Genomic DNA, 20,102 nt, shown 5'->3' with positions numbered 1-20,102 from the left:
GATACTTAACAATATATTCCTCCATGTGGTTGCACAGCAATGAAATGCCACCTAATTCACTTAATAAGAGGAAATTTTCACACAATTAAGGAAGAGGAAAAGACTGCATGCTAGCACTTAATAAAATTAATAGTGAACTTTAGTTCGTGTCCTCCAGGTTAAAGTGCAATGTTCTCTGTACTGAAAGTATGAAGTTTCTGGACTAAGCCAGTCCTCAAAACTAACAGCAAGTCGAACCAGTAACCTTCTTTTGGACTATAAACCTCCGTTCAAATTATCAATATGGGTGCAAATATACTCCAAAAGGATTTCAATAACAAGATATTCAAACAAGATGAAGAAATAATGATATTCAAACCAGATCAATCTGGGTACAAATTATGTTTTACAAGTTTTCATGAGAAACATAACTCAAAATGTAGGAACATATGTCAATGACCTAGTGGATAATTTCATATTAACCCTAACCCTCACAAATTGGCATGCTAAAATATGTAGTAATTTTATTATGTTAGCATACATTAAAAAAAGGTTGGTATCTCATGATGCTTAACAATTTCATTAGCTTATCAGTAGGCATAACTACAACTTGCTATGCTATTATGCTTGATAAATTTCACTGTCTTGGCAATCTATAAAGGGAAATAGGCAAGTCTAATGCTTTACAAGTTGTCAGGCTCTTATTAATCAGTTGTAAATTTAAAATAAAGGAAAAACATTTAGAATGACTAGATAATTTCAAACATAACCCTAAGCTTTGCAAGTTGGCATGATATGATATTGTCTTGTTTTTTTTTAGTGGTAGGACCAAATAATGACCAGATAAGCATGACAACATTCATTAAGTTTTAATGGTAGGGAAAGAATGAATGACACAACAACATGCTATCTAGTATGAATGATAGTCAAGTGCTCATTGTTTAGAATCCATAATAATATACAGGATTTTATTTGAATGATATTGAATCTTGATATCATATATTTGTATTAATTAAGATATGCATGAATATACAAGCAACGTTGACCCTCAACCTTGGTTAAACAAAGGAAATCTAGTTTTACAAAGAAAAACAATAGCCATTACTTTTCTCTGATGGAGTTTTCAAGATAATATAATTAGCAAGAGTTAAAGTAAAATCATTATGAACTTCTAATAAAAGATCCACTTCAACATCCAAATTAAAAGCAAAGGGTTGAAGTTATTAATCACCCATCTATCCTAGCTAAACCAAAAGCAATCCAATAAACACTACTACCATGAACTTGGTTCTAGAATTATATCACAACCATATTACATAAGAAATCCACCATTTTCAAACAAATCATCAAATTATGCTGCTCATGCTATCACCCTCACAAATACATAAAATAATATTCAAGTCCTATTGTGTGGTCCCATTGCTACACCCAACAAAAGCTAACACCCAAAACTACCATGTGTTGATGTGCATATATATATATATATATACACATGACTGCCCCTCACTAGACAGAGCAAATGTGCAGTCCTACCTCCCTGCAAGTATATATATATATATATATATAAATGGTGCTCCTACCTCCTGAGAAATAAATGCTCTAACTCTTACTAATTAAATGCTCCATTTGAGAACATGTCAACATATCAACTAAATATATGAAACCATAAATCCTAGTTCACTGGACTAAAATCAGTACATGAAGGCAAATTAATACAATGGTGTAGAAAAGAACAATACATGATAAATTACAACATAAGAACTAAAATACATGAGAAGCTACAACAATAGGCCAACAAAGGGTAAGTTTGCAGTCCATTACTAAGAAAATAAAAGAAAATCCACTTTAAAAAGAAAAAAATTGAAAAAACCTTATCAGGAGGCTAATGAAGGGAGGGTGCTTCTACAACTTGATGGGGTTGACTTCACACTGCTTGGATCCTGAGGGTTTAGGAAATGATGGCGACCGCTCAGCTCGTTGTGGACCACGATGACGACGGCTCTGCAAAGTGTGGAGGACAAAGATGGCAAAAAGATTTAGGGCATGGCTTAGTGGATTTGTGATCGGGCAAAGATCCGATTAGAATTATTTTTTTTAACCTTTCTCTTTCCTACAATGTTAAAAAAATCCATGTCATCTTTCTTTAATATTAAAAAATGCCATCTCAGCACACACTGACGGTGAAGACAACGGACGTCTTCGATTGGACTAAAATTTCTCGATTTTAAAAGTAGAAGGACTCAATTGGTACAAGTAAAAGTAGAGGGACTAAAAGGGTAGGTCTGATAAAGTAGAGGGGCTAATCGGGGAATTCTACCTTTGATTTTTATTGAATAGTATAATTTTTTTTTTGTGTTGCTTTGTATTTGATTTGCATAAGTACGGAACACAAAATAGTAAATTACAATAATACCTTTTTACTAATCTATATTTGTTTTATAATAGAAAATATACAAGAATATTTTATGAAAATCTTATCACATTTTACAACGCCCAACAACATAGCAATAAGTTAAAAAATCAACATAATTTTAAAAACATTTAATCCATAACAAACAAACTTTCATTAATATCTTAATCCTAAAAAATAAATAAATAGATAGGTAGATAAATAAATAAATAGATAAATAAATAAATTTTTAAATAGATAAATACATAGAGAAATAAGTAAAAATAAAATAAATAAATCATGTTATCAATTTTGTAATGCAGTGTTGCAATTTTTTAATTTTAAATATGGACAGTTTTGTCATTAAGTTGTTCTTTACTTCGCTAAAATTTTTGTAGCGTGGTTTTGGTAGTAAAAAAAAAATTAAGAAATTGTGTTATACCGATTTGGTAGTTTGAGATGTACTCCCGCCCCAATTTGTAAATTAAACACATAATAATAGAAATTGTTTGGTTCTGTCACTTGAAATCTTGCATATCAAACAGACCCCAAGTGTATTTAAGGAGTACAAACATAAAGAATGACTAAAACAAACAAACAAGTTACAACAAGAACACAACAAACAACATGACCAACATACATGACGAGGGACAAGAAGAGATAATTTTGTTATACAGTATATATGTATAGTATTGCTATAGTCCTTTGATTTAGGGATTTGATTTTGGGTTTGTCATTCACCATTCTCATACCATTCCATACTTATTACACAATTTCTAATGGTTTATTTATTTATTTTTATTTTAGTTAGTATGATACAATCACTTCACACAAACACTCTCCGAATGGCTAACGGCAAAGAGGACATGAAGGTCAAAAACATGCAGCACCATCAAACTTCAGTAATGGAGAGTAGAAAGCTAAAAGGTGACTCTTTATTGTCATGATTAATAGCAAGCTTAAGCAAAGAGAATAAAAATATTTAACTATGCAATAGGAACATTATGAAAAGGAACGACCATGGGCATGGGGACCCCTGATGCTTCTCTCATGTCAAAATCCTCAGGTCCCATGTCATCCGGAGGGTGCCAATCAAACCCACGTAAAAGCAAAGCAAGCACAACAACAGCATCCGGACCGCTAGTTGAAGACCGGCTCAAATCCGTCTTCCTGATCTGAACGGTATAAGCTCAAATTCTTGACCTTTGATATATATCAGTATCCTTCTTGAGAAACCTTTATGGGAAGAAAACCTCTGGATCTTCCCACGTTTTTGGTGTTCTCGGCAATGCAACAATGAAAAACCAGTAGAAGTTATTGTAGCAATACTACTGTTTGTTTATGACACTGTAGAGATGTTATTATTCATGTGCGGTCTATCTGCTGATGCACGCATTGCCCTCACACCCTTCTGCCGATCCTCTACGGCCCACAGAAACTCCTGCTAACAAGGAAGTATTGTAGCAAATTTACTGTTCATGTGCGGTCTCAAAATGCCCACACAGCTCTCTGACAAGCTTGTGTGGCTTCTGTGCAGCCCATACAACACCTGTATGGCTTCCTAGCAGTCTTGTGCGGGCTTTGTGCGGCCGGTGCGCGGATTAGAACCCTAATTTTGGCTTACACGACTCTTCAAACCTTCAAACAACATTAACACACTACTAAAACTGTCATGAGTGTTAGAATGGGTTACAAATCATCAAGACAAGCTAACAACAAGATTTTAGCATGGAAAACTCCTTCAAATCGAGGGGAAAAAGTATCGGACTCCTTAGAGCCTTTTAAACTTATCACTACACCAACAATGAGTTGCAAGACATTTCTCTCTAGATACAACTAGAGGTTAACAACAAGAAGGCATAACAAGTCACGAGCTTACTCTCAACAACTCATACATCATCACTCAATAATGAGAGACATCAAGAAGAGTTCAAAAGAAGATCTAACCAGGGAGGTTAGGAGAGCAACCCGCAAGGATTAACTATTCGAAGTGTGGGCGAAATCCGGCACCAATTTGTTGTCCAATCTTCTTGCCAAGCTCAACCCTAACCCCTTTCTTCTCTTCTTCTTCTTGGTTTTCTTGCCCTTTTTCTTTCTCTAATCCTTACCCTCTGATTCATCCTCTCTCACTCTCTCACTTAGTTTTGATCCCAATGACCAAATTAAAATTTTTCCCTCAAGTGGCTTCCACTGTTGATGTAGTTTCATTTTGGGTGTTGGGCCAAAACCCAATTTATTCTTATAGCCTCAGTGGGGCTTAAACCCATAGCAACCTAATCCCACTGATTTAATCTTATTATTCTAAGTATGCGATTGTTGCGATCCCATAACGGGGTATCCTTGGCCCGATCTTGAGTGTAAGACTAGTGTCACCCTCATTTTTATTTTTAACCTAGCAGCAAGGTTCGAAAAGCCTCCATCGGGAACCATACACCAATGCTTGAGGTAGATGATCTTCATTTCAATCCATTTGGTTTTTGATTTTTAGGGTTTGAGGATTTAATGTTCTCTAGGCTTATCAATTCTTTTAAATTGGGTTGTAACTATTTTGTTTGTTCTTATCAATTTTTTTTTGTCTACTATAAGCTGTTATATTCGTGTTCTGTTTGATATCATAAAAGAATAGTAGGGAAGCATTGACTAGATTATGTAGATGATGTTATGGTATTTTCTGAAAATAAGGCACGGCTGGGATCAAGTTGCAATTTATCAGAAAACACAAGCAGCAACTCCACACCAATTACAAGCCAAGAGTTCAAAATACAAGCCAAAAGATTCAAAATACAACCAAGAGATTCTAATACAAGCCAAGAGAACACTAGATGGAGTAATTAGAGTTCAGGAAGTTGTAGATCAGATGCAATATGACTAATAATATTTAAGAAAACTTGGGAATAGACTCCCTCCTGTGAATGGTCGCCGACGACGCCAGAACACCAGGCCTATCTCTCTCTGTTCTTCTCCCTTTTCTCCTCTGTCCTTCTTTTCCCCTTCTTATCTTCTCTTCCAGCTCAACATCACAGAAACCTACCATCACGTGCTACCCTTGTGCACTCTGTCATCCATACAAAATCCTATCAGCCTTTTATTTCTCTCACGTGCTCTGCTACTTCGTCGCCACGTCATCTTGTTATTTCTCCCTTCGCTTGTTGTTTGTGTGTCGTCGCCTTCTTCATTTGATTCTTTCACAGCAGATGACTTTCCAATAATCATTAGTCAATGATAATTGTATTTTGTTACTTGGCTTGTGAAACAGTGAAATCGCAGTTGAAAACCCGTAAGTGACTAACCATCTGAGTTGTTTTGGAAATTTCCATGGTTTTGTCAACATCCGTGCATCAGAATTTTGTTCATATCTGATTAGGTTTGTGATTGATTTGGTTCTTTAATTGCATCATCTAGCATCAATTAAAGTAATAATAACTAATAATGAAAAAATAGTCCCTCTGAAGTTTGGTTACTCACAAAAAAAAGGCTTCTGAGTTTGAGTATTCAGAGAATGTCCCTCCTTTTTCTAATAACATAACAATTGGTGAGAGGTGCTCACTTTAAGTGAGACAAAAGGCTTAGGTCGTAGGTTCAACTTCGAGGGAGTGCGAATGCCGGAATAAGCGAAACAATACCTGACTTATGACGAGTTCTGTTCTGAATCTCACTTAAGGTGGGCTAGTCTCTCATAGAATTGAAATAATGAAACGCACTGTGAGGTCCAACGATTGGCATTCACAGGGTTAATTAAAATCTTTTATGTTTTCTCTTCAAATTCACTGTGAGATTCAATGCTTGACACTAATTGGGGTGGATAGAATTGAGAAAACCCACTATGAAGTCTAACGCTTGACACTCATAAAGGCGAAAGGAATTTGATGATACCCACTGTGAGGTCCAATGCTTGACACTAACGAGTGTGATGAAGATATTTGAAAATTTCTCCTCAAACTCATTTTCTTGACACTCATAAGCCGATGAAAATTTTTGAAGTTTCTCCTCAAACTCACTGTGAGGTCCAATGTTTGACATTTATATTGGTGACAAATTTTTTTGAAATTTTCTCTTCAAACCCATTGTGAGGCTCAATACTTGACACTCAAAAGGGTGATGAAAACCCGTGAAGAATTCTTTGAATTCTACTGTGAGATCTAATACCCCTTGAAACTCACAAGGATGGAGTGGAACAGACCTTAATTAAAATGAGATTAAGTTCATGATTACAACTTGAGATCCATTGTAAAAATAAGTCAAAACAGTGAAGTTAGTGGCCTAATTATGTTGGAGATTTCAACATGATGATATGAAGGTCAGGCAAAAAAATATGGGAGAGTCGAGCCTTAAATATTTTGAACAAACGACAAATGTAAATATGAAGTCTCAAGACATGAAAAAATTGAAGATTTGAGGAGTTTCATAAGTCAGAGACCATAGAATTTCACAAGCATAAAATGCCGAAGCCTTTATTGATAAAAAATAAAAAAATAATCTACTATGTGACTCATGAATGTAGGATGATTATAACTTACGATCAAGCAATATTTTAAGTAAACATAAAAGTGAAGAATTGAAGAAAAACGAAACAACTAAAGTTAAGGAAGACATTCAAACGTATGTCTTGGTTAAAAAAAATCACGAGGAACTAAACTCTTATAGTCTCATAATGTTAAATAAGCCGTGTTGGTGCAAAAATCAGAAAATAAAGATTAATGAAAGTAAAGTTTCTAGTCTTAGCACCTTCAACCAAGTTTATATATTTATGAACTTTTTTTTAAAAATTTTTTAATAAAATTAATGTTATTTCATCTGTCTCTCTTATTCACACATATTCTAATATTATAAGCTTGTCTTTAATGAAAAATATGAAAATAATTATAATTTAGTTTGTGATCCATTATCTTTCACCCATTAAGCTCATAAAAAAAGGGGCGTAAATAAAGAATTGACACACTTACTGGGGTTAGGTATCCGTTTTGGACTTTTTTTTTTTCTTCCCGTTAATTGACATGTATGGAAAAAGGCGAGCATGAGACCAATCAGATTCAATGTTTAATAGTCAACTAATAGCTATTATAAGAAGTAGATTATAGATTGTAATGGTCATGCTAATTTGCCACTTTTCCCCCTAAAAAAACCCTCCTATGGGTGTTGTTGGTAAGGGTATTATTTTAATAAAATTAGAAAGTCAAAATCTTATCTTATCATTTTCTTAAAATAGTTAGAATTATATTAGAAAGTTTATCTTATCTTACTGTTAAAAAAATATAAAAACCATTTTTTATTAAATTTATGATAATTAATTATTTAAAGAAGTTACATAATTTAATAAATAAGTTTAAAGAGAAATATTCAAATGGAATTTGATGATTTGAGTTTGACCAGAGATATTAGTTCGAAAAACCAGTGTGGGATATTTAAAACGCCTCGAATTCAAATCTCATTGAACCAGTGATAAAACTGATCTCTCATTGTGGGTGATTGTAGGTGTAGGTTTGCTATTCAGATTTTATATTACCTAATAAAAGTGCACGGGTTAAAAGATCAATTCATGCACGTTAAATAATAATAATAATAATATGAGTTTGGAAACTTTGTATTAAAGTTGTCTAAGTTAAAATCTCATATTATATTTCTAAAACTACATTTATTGAGAATGACTTTTTTGGAAGGATGGCTGGTTTAACGGTATCGCACCTATGAACTTATGGTCGGATGAGTTAAACGCTAGTAGATGCCCCAACGACACGGTGCACGAGCTTATTCACCTATTAGAGGAGGTTACCTTTCATGGCAATGAAATTATCCGTCAACTGCGAGCAAAGGTGAGGAGGCCGGATATTCAGGTGGGGGATAAAAAGAAGTGGAGACTTACAGGGAATGGGCTGTTCTCGGTGAAGTCCTTTTACAATCTCTTAATTGATGGTGGGCTCAGATGTTCAGTGTCGCGTTTCTTTTGGCGTGGGGGGTGCCCTAAGAAAGTCAACATCTTCAACTGGCTTGCATGGAAAAACTAAATTCTATCTTTAGAGAACTTGGCAATTAGGAGATGTAACAGGCTACCTACGGCTACCTGCGTTCTGTGTCACGCGGGTTCTGAATCGAGCAACCACCTATTCTTACAGTGTTCTTATGCCAAACATCTGTGGGATTCCTTCGTCAGACTATTTCAATTACCTTCATCTCCGGCTTCACTCGAGGACCTGTGGGGTCAATGGAGGACTAGTTCGCATAAGGAGAAAAGGGCTTTTGGGGAATTAATAGCGAAAGCAATTATTTGGAATATATGGCTAGCGAGGAATGATTGTATTTTTAATGCCAATGTTTTCCATCCGCATTGTCTCATTTTGAAAATTGACCGTATGATCATATCTTGGTGCTCTTCTATCGCAGAGGGACAGAGAGAGAAAATGGTGGACGACATCAACACTATCAGAAGAAGCCTGTAGTTTATTGGTCCTCGTGTGAATGACTTGGGGGAGACTCGGACTTCTGAGGAGATACACATTCCAGGCTCTGGTTAGGTTCTGATTGTGGTTTGGTGTTGGGGGGGAAGGGGGGGTGGTGGCCCAGTTGTTTTATCTCTTTTGTTGTTTCTCTTTTGCTTGTTTCGTACCATACCTAGTGGTTGTTGATGTTTGTACTGCCTTTTCTGTTAATTCGAAGTGATTTATCCACCTTTTAAAAATAAATAAAAATAAATAAATATGAATGACTTCCATTTTCTTAAACCGGCATATTTGAAAATGACATTTATTTAGTAATCAACTTTTCCCATATAACAGAGCCCAATGGGAAATACCGGTAGCAACTAGCATCACCCAATAACTTCTTCTAGACATCTGATCTCCTAATAACCAAGGGGACATGATGGTCTAAGGCATGCAATCACCATCAACCCTTCAATACTGGAGAGTGGATTGAGTTCTTAACTCCTTATTGTCATAATTACCAATAAGCTTAAGCTGAAAAAAAAAAGAAAAAAAGTAATACTTAATTATGCAGCAAGAGGAAGAGCACGAAGTGGAACGGCCATGGCGACGGGGATCCCCTGTGTTTCTTTCATATCAATATCCTCAGGTCCCATGCCATCCGGAAGCTGCCAATCAAACCCACGCAACAGCGAAGCAATAATAAGCGGCACCATCCTGACCGCCAGTTGAAGCCCGGCACAGATCCGGCGCCCTGATCCGAACGGCATGAGCTCAAATTCTCGACCTCTGATATCAATATCCTTCTTTAGAAACCTCTCTGGCAAGAAAACTTCTGGATCTTCCCACACTCTCTTGTCTCTACTGATGATCCAGTTGTTAACCACCACGCGCGTCCCCTCCGGCACAACGTAATGGTCCCCAACGTCCACTGTCCTCTCTGCTCTGCGAGGCAACAAGAACGCCGCCGTCGGGTGTAATCTGAAGCTCTCCTTCATCACTGCTTGCAAGTAGTGAAGCTTCTCAATGTCTGACTCCTCCACCTCTTTCCCTGGCTCAATCACTCTCTCTATCTCCTCTTTAACCTTCGCCATCATCACCGGGTTCCGGAGTAACTCTGCCATCGTCCACTCCACTGTGTTCGCGCTCGTCTCTGTTCCTGCTATAAATAACTCCTGCAACCATATATGAAACAAATTACAAAATATATATATATATATATAATCAAACTCGTGCGATTCACCTTGATAAAGTTTGATGTCTTGTTTGATGGATCTAGGGACCCGTCTTAGTAAAGATGGGGTCTTGAGTAAAGTTATATATATTTTTAATTATTTTTATTAAATACAAAAGATTATAGATCACACCTTGGATGATCAATTAAAATTAATGTAATTTAATATTATCATAAATCAATTCAATAAAATAAATTTTATATTTAAAAAAATAATAATAAATTTTACCTATATAATTATGTGGATGAAATAATAATGAATAATAATTTTTAAAAAATCATTAATTGTGATGGCTAAAAAAATTACGCGGTCGATCTTCGTGAAGATGAGATTATCATAAATTAATTAAATAAAATAAATTTTATATTTTAGAAAACAACCATGCATCAAAATGACATAGTTTTGTGGATAAATCAATAATAAATAAAGATTTAAAATAAAAATTTAAAAATTTAAAAAATTATAAATTGTGAGCTAGAAAATCATGAGTCCTTCGACACATGTCGCCTATGCCCAGTGAGGCCGTGGATTGACTCACCGTAAAGAAAGCATTTCTGATAAATCTATCATGCATGCATTCCATTTTTTCACCGTGAGGCAGTCGATCTAGCAAATCATCATGCGGGGTTGCATCTTCTCCTCGCAACCGCCGCTCTACTTGTTCATCAAAGATATCATGCAACTTTTTAATAGACTTAGTGACACGTCGCCGTACGCCAAGTGGGTCCAAAACTTTGAGCCAGGGAAAGAAGTCGGAGAGGTTGGGTTCCGAGGTCCCCTTCATGATGGTCTGCACCAATTGTACAACTTCCAGCGATGACTCCGATCGGAGGTCCGATAAGTCAACAGAGAACATAGTTCTCGATAGCACATTCAGGATTGTGACTGACACGATTTCGCCAATGTTCAAGGTCTTCCTAGAAAGGCAACACTCCGAAACATAAGAAATCAACTCACGAACCTGCTGTGCTCGAACCACTTTAGTGGATTCAAGTCTCTTTGTTGAGAAAAGTTCAGTGTTGTAAATCATGCGCAGGTTCCTCCACTCCGGATTCGGTGGTAGCCACGCCACGGACAAATCACTATGCCTTAGTGCGCGGATAGCGTCAGGGATAGCGCGGTAGGAGAAGGCTTGGTCGTGCTTTTGGAGAACCTCGCGTGCCATGTCAGGTGACGAGATGACTACGGTGGTTGTTTGGCCGAGCCGGAGTGTCATGATGGGCCCGTACTTCTCTGCGAGACGGGCGAGGCAGCGGTGCGGCATGCCATCAAAAACTTGGTGAAGGTTTCCGATGATGGGGAGTGGCCTTGGGCCTGGTGGGAGCGTCCGGCCCTTGTGAAGACGTCTCCCAATAGCTATTGATCTTATTATGAGGATGCTAAAGAGCGCGAGGACCAAAGGCACCCATGAGATGGCTTCCATGGTTATATTAAAAATTGGAGCTTGGACGTGAAGCGTTGTGGGAGCTCTTAGAGCCTGTCTCTATTAATTTATAGGCGTGGAGTGGATTGGAACTTTTATTACTGTTTATCCAGCGTGGTCGTGGATATACGTCACACGCTTGACAATCAATACTATCACTCTTTCATAATTCTTTAGGCACTAATATATTAATTTGCTAGTCACGTCGTGATACAGGAACATTTCTGTCCCAGAAGAACACTTGGAAAATCTAGAGAGCCAACCATAATTTTTTTTTTTTTTGAAAAAGTGGATAAACCACATCCATTAACAAACCAACCATAATTTCTTACTTTTATGCTCTCCTGTAATTATTGTTTATAATTAAAATTGATTATATATTTTTATTTTAGATATTTGTAACTCTCATGAACTCAAAAAATATTAAAAAAAAAATTCAGAAAGGAGGATTTCACAACAACAATCCAGAAGAGCCTTCCATGAACTCAAAAAATTTAAATAAAAAAAAAAAAAATTCAGAATGGAGGATTTTACAATAACTACCCTGAAGAGCCTTGACTTCCATCATCTATCCTTTGTGGCTCCTAATGAACCTAACCTACCCTAACAATAATCTAAGCTAGCGCTCATAACGTTCTTCTTTTCTAGATCTCCTTGCTTATACAACATTATCATGGCAAGCCAATGACCAAATAGTCTATTGATATACGGGTCACCGATGGAGTTCTTCACTGAGTAGTGAGAGTTCAATTCTCGGCTGAGGGCATATTTTTAAGAGATGTGAGCGGTGGTTGTGTGCGGGTGGTCCCAGCGCCTATGTGTGCGTGGGTCATGCCCCATTTGCTCCATCGAGATTTGTGCACGCCCCTGACAGTTTAATAGGACCTTTAGACTGTCTGTTCCTCTTATAAAAAAAACATTATCATGGCAATTGTTGTTGGGTTGTGGACCACACAATATGTAGGGATATAAGGACTTATGTGCATAAGTTGTGTAGACGTACACAACTAATGTTTATAATTATGTATATTTTATTATATTCAAGTTTTGAATGGACCCAAATTGTGATCTGATTCAAGTTTGAATTTGGTCCTAATTATCTAATTTTAAATGTGTGGATATACATATTAATCATATGTTGTGTAGAATTCCTGGGGGCAAAATTGTCAAATCTATGATGGCCAGATTTGTAATTAGCCCCATATAGATTTCTTATAAATAGGGTGTGGTCCCTGACTGAGCATGCAATATTGAGATTCAGAATTAAGTTTTCTGAATTAGGGTTCCCATCTCCCCTCTTTGCGTGTGATCAGTGAGAAGAACCACAATACCCAATCACCTTCGTCGTAATCAATGGATTCAAGTGCAGGTACGCTTCCGCCACTTTCTTTGTTCCTAAGCAATCTCCAAACAAGAAGATCCAGGGTTTGAACTAGGGTTTATACCCATTAGATCCATCAATTGTTACCTAAGGAGCATACTTTTCCTCAACTCGCTAGTTGTTAGGTCTTTTGTTGTACCATATTTTCCCATTCCTAGTGGATTATAGGGTGCATTTGATCTGCGAAAAGACAGGGCACAACATAATTTTTTTATATTTTTTATTTAATTAATAATAGTGGGAGTAAAAAAAAGGGAAAATTACTGTTTACCCCTCAAGAATTTCAAAACTTCCCAAGCAGCCCCTGTGAGTTTTGAATACCTCAAACAACCCTTCCTTTATTGTTTCACTTCCTTTTTGCCCCTGCATTATGAAATTCCATCATTGCCCTTAAACTTTTTTGCATACATTTTTTCATTCTTTTTGCATTCCTTTTTACATGTACTCATTTTTTAAAAAGAGAACTCATTTTTTAAACAGAGAGCTCATTTCTTTAAACAGAAACCTCATTTCTTAAACAAAAACCTAATAGAAAACTCATTACTTAAACAGAAACCTCATTTTGTTAAACAGAAAACTCATTTTATAAACAGAAACATTGATATTTAAACAGAAAAACCAATATTTACGTGACAAATTAATTCTTCGTATAAAAACGAATTAATCTTCGCCACTCGTAAATATTTAAATAGAAACAATGATATTTAAACACTTTTTTTAAACGTAAACGCAATATATTAAACAGAAACATCAATAGTTAAACAAAGACAACCAAGCATAAAGACGGTCGTTTTTTATTATATGGAGATAACGATATTTACATTAAAAATTTAATAAGTTTGTGGAAAAGAATTTAGGTTACCATGATTATATTAAAACTACAAACAAACTTATAACTATAAACAAAAGAATTTAGGTTTGTATGAAGAGTAATACATGTACTCATTTCTAAAATAGAGAACTCATTTCTTTAACAGAGAGCTCATTTCTTAAACAGAGAGCTCATTTTTTTAAATAGAAACCTAACATAAATCTTATTTCTTAAACAGAAACCTCTTTTTTTTTAAACAGAAACATTGATATTTAAACAGAAAAACCAATGTTTACATGACAAATTAATTCTGGGTATAAAAACCAATTAATCTTGGCCACTCATACATATTTAAATAGAAACAACGATATTTAAGCACTTTTTTAAACGTAAACGCAATATATTAAACAAAAACTGTTAGGTGGAAAAAATTAACCAATTTTCATTAATCAAAACCAACAATGTACAAGGTATATATAGATACAAGGTATATAAATATGGTAGCTATACAAATATAGATATACAGCTGTATACACAGCTGTATTCCCTAACACCCCCCCACCACAAACTCACGGGGGATCAGATATCGAGAGTTTGGACAAGAGAAAATCATGGTGTGCTCGTGTCTGAGATTTAGTTAACAGATTCGTAAGCTAACGCTCAGAGGGAACAAACTGGGGAGCCAGAATGCCTTTACTATACTGATCACGCAAGAAAAAAACATCAACACCAATATGCTTGGAGAGGGAAATGTTTGACTGGATTGAAAGTGATCTGAATGGCACCGGTGTTGTCACAATGTAGAGGAGTAAGAGCATGCGAGACAACACCAAGACCATGCAAAAGCTAGCGCAACCAAACAATCTCCTCAGCAGTAATAGCCATAGCTCAAAGCTCCACTTCAGTGCTAGATCGAGAAACACCAGTTTGCTTCTTGGACTTCTAGGCAATGAGAGAAGAGCCCAAGAACAAACAGAATCCAGTAATAGAACAACGATCAGACAGATCACTACCCTAAGTAGTATCAGAATAAGATCGAAGCTCCAAAGAATTGTGCTAAGAGAAAAGAAGACCTCGAGACGGAGTCGCCCGAAGATAGCGTAAAAGCCTCAAAAGATGGGAATAGTGAACTAAAGTATGTGCACTAACAAACTGACTCAAAACATGCACAGCATAGGCAATGTCTGGACGAGTGAGGGTAAGATAGACCAGACTCCCAACCAAGTGACGATAGCTTGTCGGATCAGATAAGGGAGTCCCCTCATCAGCACGCAACTGAATATGTAGCTCTATAGGAGTGGTCACAACACAAGAGTCAGAGAGAGATGCCCGTGCGAGGATATCAGATGTGTAACACTGCTGGGACAACTGAAAACCAATAGAAGTAGAAGTAACTTCAATGCCCAAAAAATAGCTCAATCGACCAAGATCAGTCATCTGGAAATGTTGTTAAAGGTGATGCTTGACAAAATCCACATGAGCAGGATCATCACCAGTGATGATTATATCATCCACATAAAGCAACAACAAAGTCCGACCACGAGAGGAAGAGTGCACAAACAAAGCGGGATCATATGGAATAGGCTGAAAACCAGCAGCAACCACAGCAGAACTGAAACGCTTAAACGAGGCCCGAGGAGCCTGTTTGAGACCATAGAAAGCCTTCCGTAGGTGACAGATCAAAGCAGAAGGATAAGAAAAACCAGGGGGAGGAAGCATGTAAACCTCCTGCTGAAGATCCCTGTGAAGAAAAACATTCTTTACATCAAGTTGAAAAAGGGACCATCGTCGAACAGCAACTACAGCAATAAGAGCTCGAATGGTAGTCATATGAGCTACGGGAGTAAAAGTCTCATCATAATCACGTCCCTGCTCCTGCTGAAAACCACGAGCCATAAGGCGAGCTTTGTACCGCTCTACAGAACCGTCAAAGCGAGTCTTGACTTTAGACCCACTTGCAGGTAATGAGAACAGCACCAGGAGAAAGGGAAACCAAATCCCATGTAGAGGTGCGCTCGAGCGCCTTCAACTGAGCAGACATAGCAGCTTCGCACTCAGGTATTTAGACAGCCTCTCGGTAAGAATATGGCTCTAGAGGGCCATTGGAGGGAGAAATAGGGAGGTCAAGAAGTTGAGAGGCAAGATTAAGGAGATCAGGGGGATGACGATCACGAAGAGGATAGCGACGTGCAGGGGGATCATCCGCAGGGAACATATCAGAGGAAGCCGTTGGCGCCAGGGGTGACTGCTCAGGAAGAGGAGGAGCGGGAATAGAAACCTGGATAAGAGGGTCAGCAGTCAACGGTGAAACAGATAGAGGAGAGGATGGACGAGATACAGGTGGAGGTGGGGACAGAGAAGGTGGTGAGGACACAATGAGAAACTGAACATCGGTCGATGTAGTAGAGGAGTGAGAAGAAGAGGAAGGGGAAGGGACAAAGAAATGACGATCCTCAACAAAGGAGACATCATGCGAGATACGAAGGCGACGTGTAACAGGATCATAACACCTATAGCCTTTGTGCTCAAGACTATAACCAAGAAAGACACAAGGAACAGACTGAGCAGAAAGTTTAGTCCGCTCTCGAGGCATAAGGAGGACATAACACAAATAACTAAACACACGAAGATGAGAATAATGGGGTGGACTGGAGAAAAGACATTCCCCTGGACTACGACCTTGAAGAAAGGAAGAAGGTTGAAGATTGATGAGGTAAATAACAGTAGAGACAGCCTAAGCCCAGAAGTGAGGGGGAACATGGGAGGCAATGAGAAGAGTACGAGCGGTCTCAAGAATATGACGATGTTTCCTTTCGGTAGTGTCATTCTGAGCATGGGCACCAGGACAAGAGAGCTGAGGAAGAGTGCCGCTGGAGGCAAAAACCTCACGAAACTCATGAGAAAGATACTCCCCTCCTGAATCGGAACGGAAAGTACGATGATTGAAGAAAAATTGGGTGCGCACCATATTAGAGAAATCAATATAAACCTTTAAAAACTCGGAATGAGAACGCATAAAATAAATCCAAGTGTAACGGGAGAAATCATCAACAAAAATAACATAATAACGATGTCCACCTTTGGAAACAAACGGGGCAGGACCCCAAACATCCGAATGAACTAATTCAAACGGAGAACTAGATGTAGACACACTCGAAGGATATGGAAGCTGTAGCTGTTTGCCAAGCTTACAACCTGAACAAGATTGAGAATTATCAACTGAAACACGAGCTAAAACGCCCTGATGAATAAGAGAAGATAGACGAAAACCACTAGGATGGCCAAGCCGATGATGCCACTGATGGAAATGAACAGTTGAAAAACAAGAAATAGAGGCCGCTGGTAACGTAGAAGAGAACGGAAGACGAAGATGATCGAGCACATACACCCCACTATGGCGATGGCCAGCTCCAATGAGGGCCCCTGTAAGACGATCCTGCACACGACAACCAAACACATCAAAAATAACAAGATAGCTAAGAGAAGGAAGCTGGCTAGCAGAAATAAGGTTCATGGAGAACTAGGGTACAAAGGCAACATCAGGAATATGAAAATGAGTGGTGTGTCAGAGGCCATGACTAGGGATAGGGAGGGTCGTGCCATTAGCGATAATGACACAAAGATCAGAAGAAAAAGGGTGAAGAGAGTGAATGTGGGTAGCATCATAGGTCATATGAAAAGAAGCTCTAGAGTCAAGCAACCAAAGGATGAAGAAATACCTTTATGAGAGGAGGTGACTGATGGGTGAGTGGAGACGTCGGAGGCATCCTGAGTGAGTACTGGGGCCGAAGAAGGAGAAATCTGACTCCTGTAAAGCTGCTGAATAAGTTGCTGAAACTGCTCAGCAGACAACGGACCACCCTAAGTAGCTGAGGGTGGGGTGGGGGTTGTGCGATGATGTGCTGTCATGGCCAAGAGCATGGCAGTAATGACACCGAACTGACCGTCGATGAGGTGCACTAGAAATTGGTACCTGAGACTGAGAAAGAGGACGGACAGGAGAGCTAAGGCCAGGAGACGTCATCAAAGGAGCAATGGTCGGCACTGGGTTCTGCTGGGGAGCAGCAAGAACAGAGTGAGGAGCAGCAGGTGGTGGAACCACATCTAAGGACCGAAGACGAGTCTCCTCAGCAAGCACATATGCCAGAGTATCACTAGCAGATGGAGGTGTAATCCGGTGCAGTAGCTGAGCTCGAACTAGGAATGGGGGTGGGGCGGGGCGGGGCGGGGAATGGGATCCCCGTCCCCATCCCCGCTCTCCATGGGGCGGGGATTCCCCGGTTAAAATTCCCCGCGGGGGAAAAATCCTCTCCCGCTCACTCCCCCGCGGGGATCCCCGCCCCACGGGGAATCCCCGCCCCGCCCAAAACATTAATATAAAAATTTTCTATAAATAACTATAATATTTCTAATGCATTTATGTTACACATATGCTAAAGATGCTATATACAATTGAAAATAAAAAAATATAATGTATGATGAAATAAAATAAAAATTCTCAACCAAAGTTTTTTTTTTACAACATACACATCATATATAAAATAAAAATTCACACAAAATATTTCTCCTAACAAGTCATAATATAATGTTTGATGAAACAACAACATTAAGGTACAAATAACATAAAGTTTAAAACTAAATTAAAATTACAAATCCATTAAATAAAATTCATAATGCAAAACTAGCACAATAATTTCATGCTTCCATCAATTTGTTTCTTCTTTCTCCAAGTCATTTATATTGAGAATCCAATTCCACTACCACTAGCATCTTGACATGATAACTCCTCCTTCAATAATAAACAAAATTATAAATATATAATAAGATTATAAATAATATCAAGATTAAAGATAAAATTTTATAAAAAATCATATTTACCTCATCATTCTCATCCTCCTCTTCATCAAATGTAGAACAAATAGCTTGAATTGTTGACCATAAACAAGAATTTTCAAAAATAAAGAAATACATAATAATAACTAAAAATATATAAATTTAAAAGAAATACCATATATGTTTTAATGAAATATATAAATTTAAATAGTTAATAAGTTGTATGAAATAATTGTGAGTTCTATAATAATAACTAAAAATATTAACAAATAAATATTTATTGATTATATATATATAATATTAAAAATATATAATATATTTTTTTGGGGAATCCCCGCGGGGAGCGGGGCAGGGATCCCCGTGGGGCGGGGAGACCATTCCCCGCCCCCGCCCCTCCCCGCTAGGCGGGGAGGAATTTTTCCCCGCTCCCCGCCTCGCGGGGGGGATGTTTCGGGGAATCCCCGCCCCGTCGGGGCGGGGCCCCGCGGGGAACGGGGATTCCCCGCCCCACCCCCATTCCTAGCTCGAATGACCTCGAACTCAGGGTGAAGACGCATGAGAAACTCATAAATGCGGAGATAATCACGATCCTGAGCAATGGCAAGACACTGAACACAGGTCGGAGAAGGAGAGGGGGTCATCTCATCACACTGACGCCATAAATCACTGAGCACGGCAAAGAAATCCGGGACAGAGTTCTCAGGCTGATAGGTAGAGGTGAGAGTCTGTAGCAAGGAGTAACGCAATGCCTGACTGGAAGGAAGATAGAGTGCACGCAGATGATCCCAAATCGCCTTGGCTGTAGAAAGATCACAAACAGCTAAACGAATGGGAAGCTCACGGGGATCGATGGATGATAGCAATGGTACGGGCATCATCCTTAGTCCACTTGAGCAAGTCGCGAGACTGGGAGAAGAGGACGCTACCGGGTAATCAGAGACGAAGAAGGGCTGGAAGAGACGACAGTAGAAGAAATCAGAGGCACACGGGGGCTGAGGTGCGGCGGGTGGCACACGAAAAAAAAAATTAGGTTTTAGGAGAACCTCTTTGATACCATGTTAGGTGGAAAAGATTAACCAATTTTCATTAATCAAAACCTGCAATGTACAAGGTATATATAGATACACATGTATATAAATATGGTAGCTATACAAATATAGATATATAGCTGTATACATAGCTGTATTCCCAACAGAAACATCGATAGTTAAACAAAGACAAACAATCATAAAGATGGGCGTTCTTTATTATATGGAAATAACGATATTTACATTAAAAATTTAATAAGTTTGTGGGAAAAAATTGAGATTAGCATGATTACATTATAACTACGAACAAACTTATAACTAGAAATAAAAGAATTTAGGTTAGCATGAAAAGTAATGCATATATTCATTTCTTAAATAGAGAACTTATTTCTTAAATAAAGAACTCATTTCTTAAATAGAGCTCATTTTTTTAAACAGAAACCTTATTTATTAAACAGAAATCTAACAGAAATCTCATTTCTTAAACAGAAACCTTATTTGTTAAACAGAAACCTCATTTTTTTTAAACAGAAAAATCATTTTTTAAACAGAAACATTGATATTTAAATAAAAAAACCAATATTTATGTGACAAATTAATCCTAGGT

At 37.8% G+C, this 20,102-nt stretch overlaps 1 protein-coding gene across 1 annotated transcript; it reads right to left on the bottom strand.

The window, feature by feature from the left end:
* Positions 1-9,146: 9,146 nt before the first annotated feature.
* Positions 9,147-11,461, bottom strand: LOC120259344 (geraniol 8-hydroxylase-like). Its single transcript, XM_039266933.1, has 2 exons — positions 10,558-11,461; positions 9,147-9,959 (listed from the first exon to the last, which is right to left on the bottom strand). Exons 1-2 carry the CDS (start codon positions 11,440-11,442, stop codon positions 9,351-9,353), a joined length of 1,494 nt encoding a protein of 497 aa, XP_039122867.1. The 5' UTR covers positions 11,443-11,461; the 3' UTR covers positions 9,147-9,350.
* Between the last annotated feature and the right edge of the window lie 8,641 nt (positions 11,462-20,102).

This window comes from Dioscorea cayenensis, chromosome 4 (assembly GCF_009730915.1).
Source record: "Dioscorea cayenensis subsp. rotundata cultivar TDr96_F1 chromosome 4, TDr96_F1_v2_PseudoChromosome.rev07_lg8_w22 25.fasta, whole genome shotgun sequence".
In the NCBI taxonomy this organism is placed as follows: Eukaryota; Viridiplantae; Streptophyta; class Magnoliopsida; order Dioscoreales; family Dioscoreaceae; genus Dioscorea; species Dioscorea cayenensis.
The sequence above is the reverse complement of the archived record's forward strand: the minus strand, read 5'-3'. Positions and strand labels throughout refer to the sequence as shown.

Coding starts and splice junctions, on each gene's coding strand:
- LOC120259344 (XM_039266933.1), bottom strand. CDS start 11,442: ATGGAAGCCATCTCATGGGTGCCTTTGGTCCTCGCGCTCTTTAGCATC. Junction 9,960..10,557: donor TCAGAAATGCTTTCTTTACG/GTGAGTCAATCC, acceptor ATATGGTTGCAG/GAGTTATTTATAGCAGGAAC.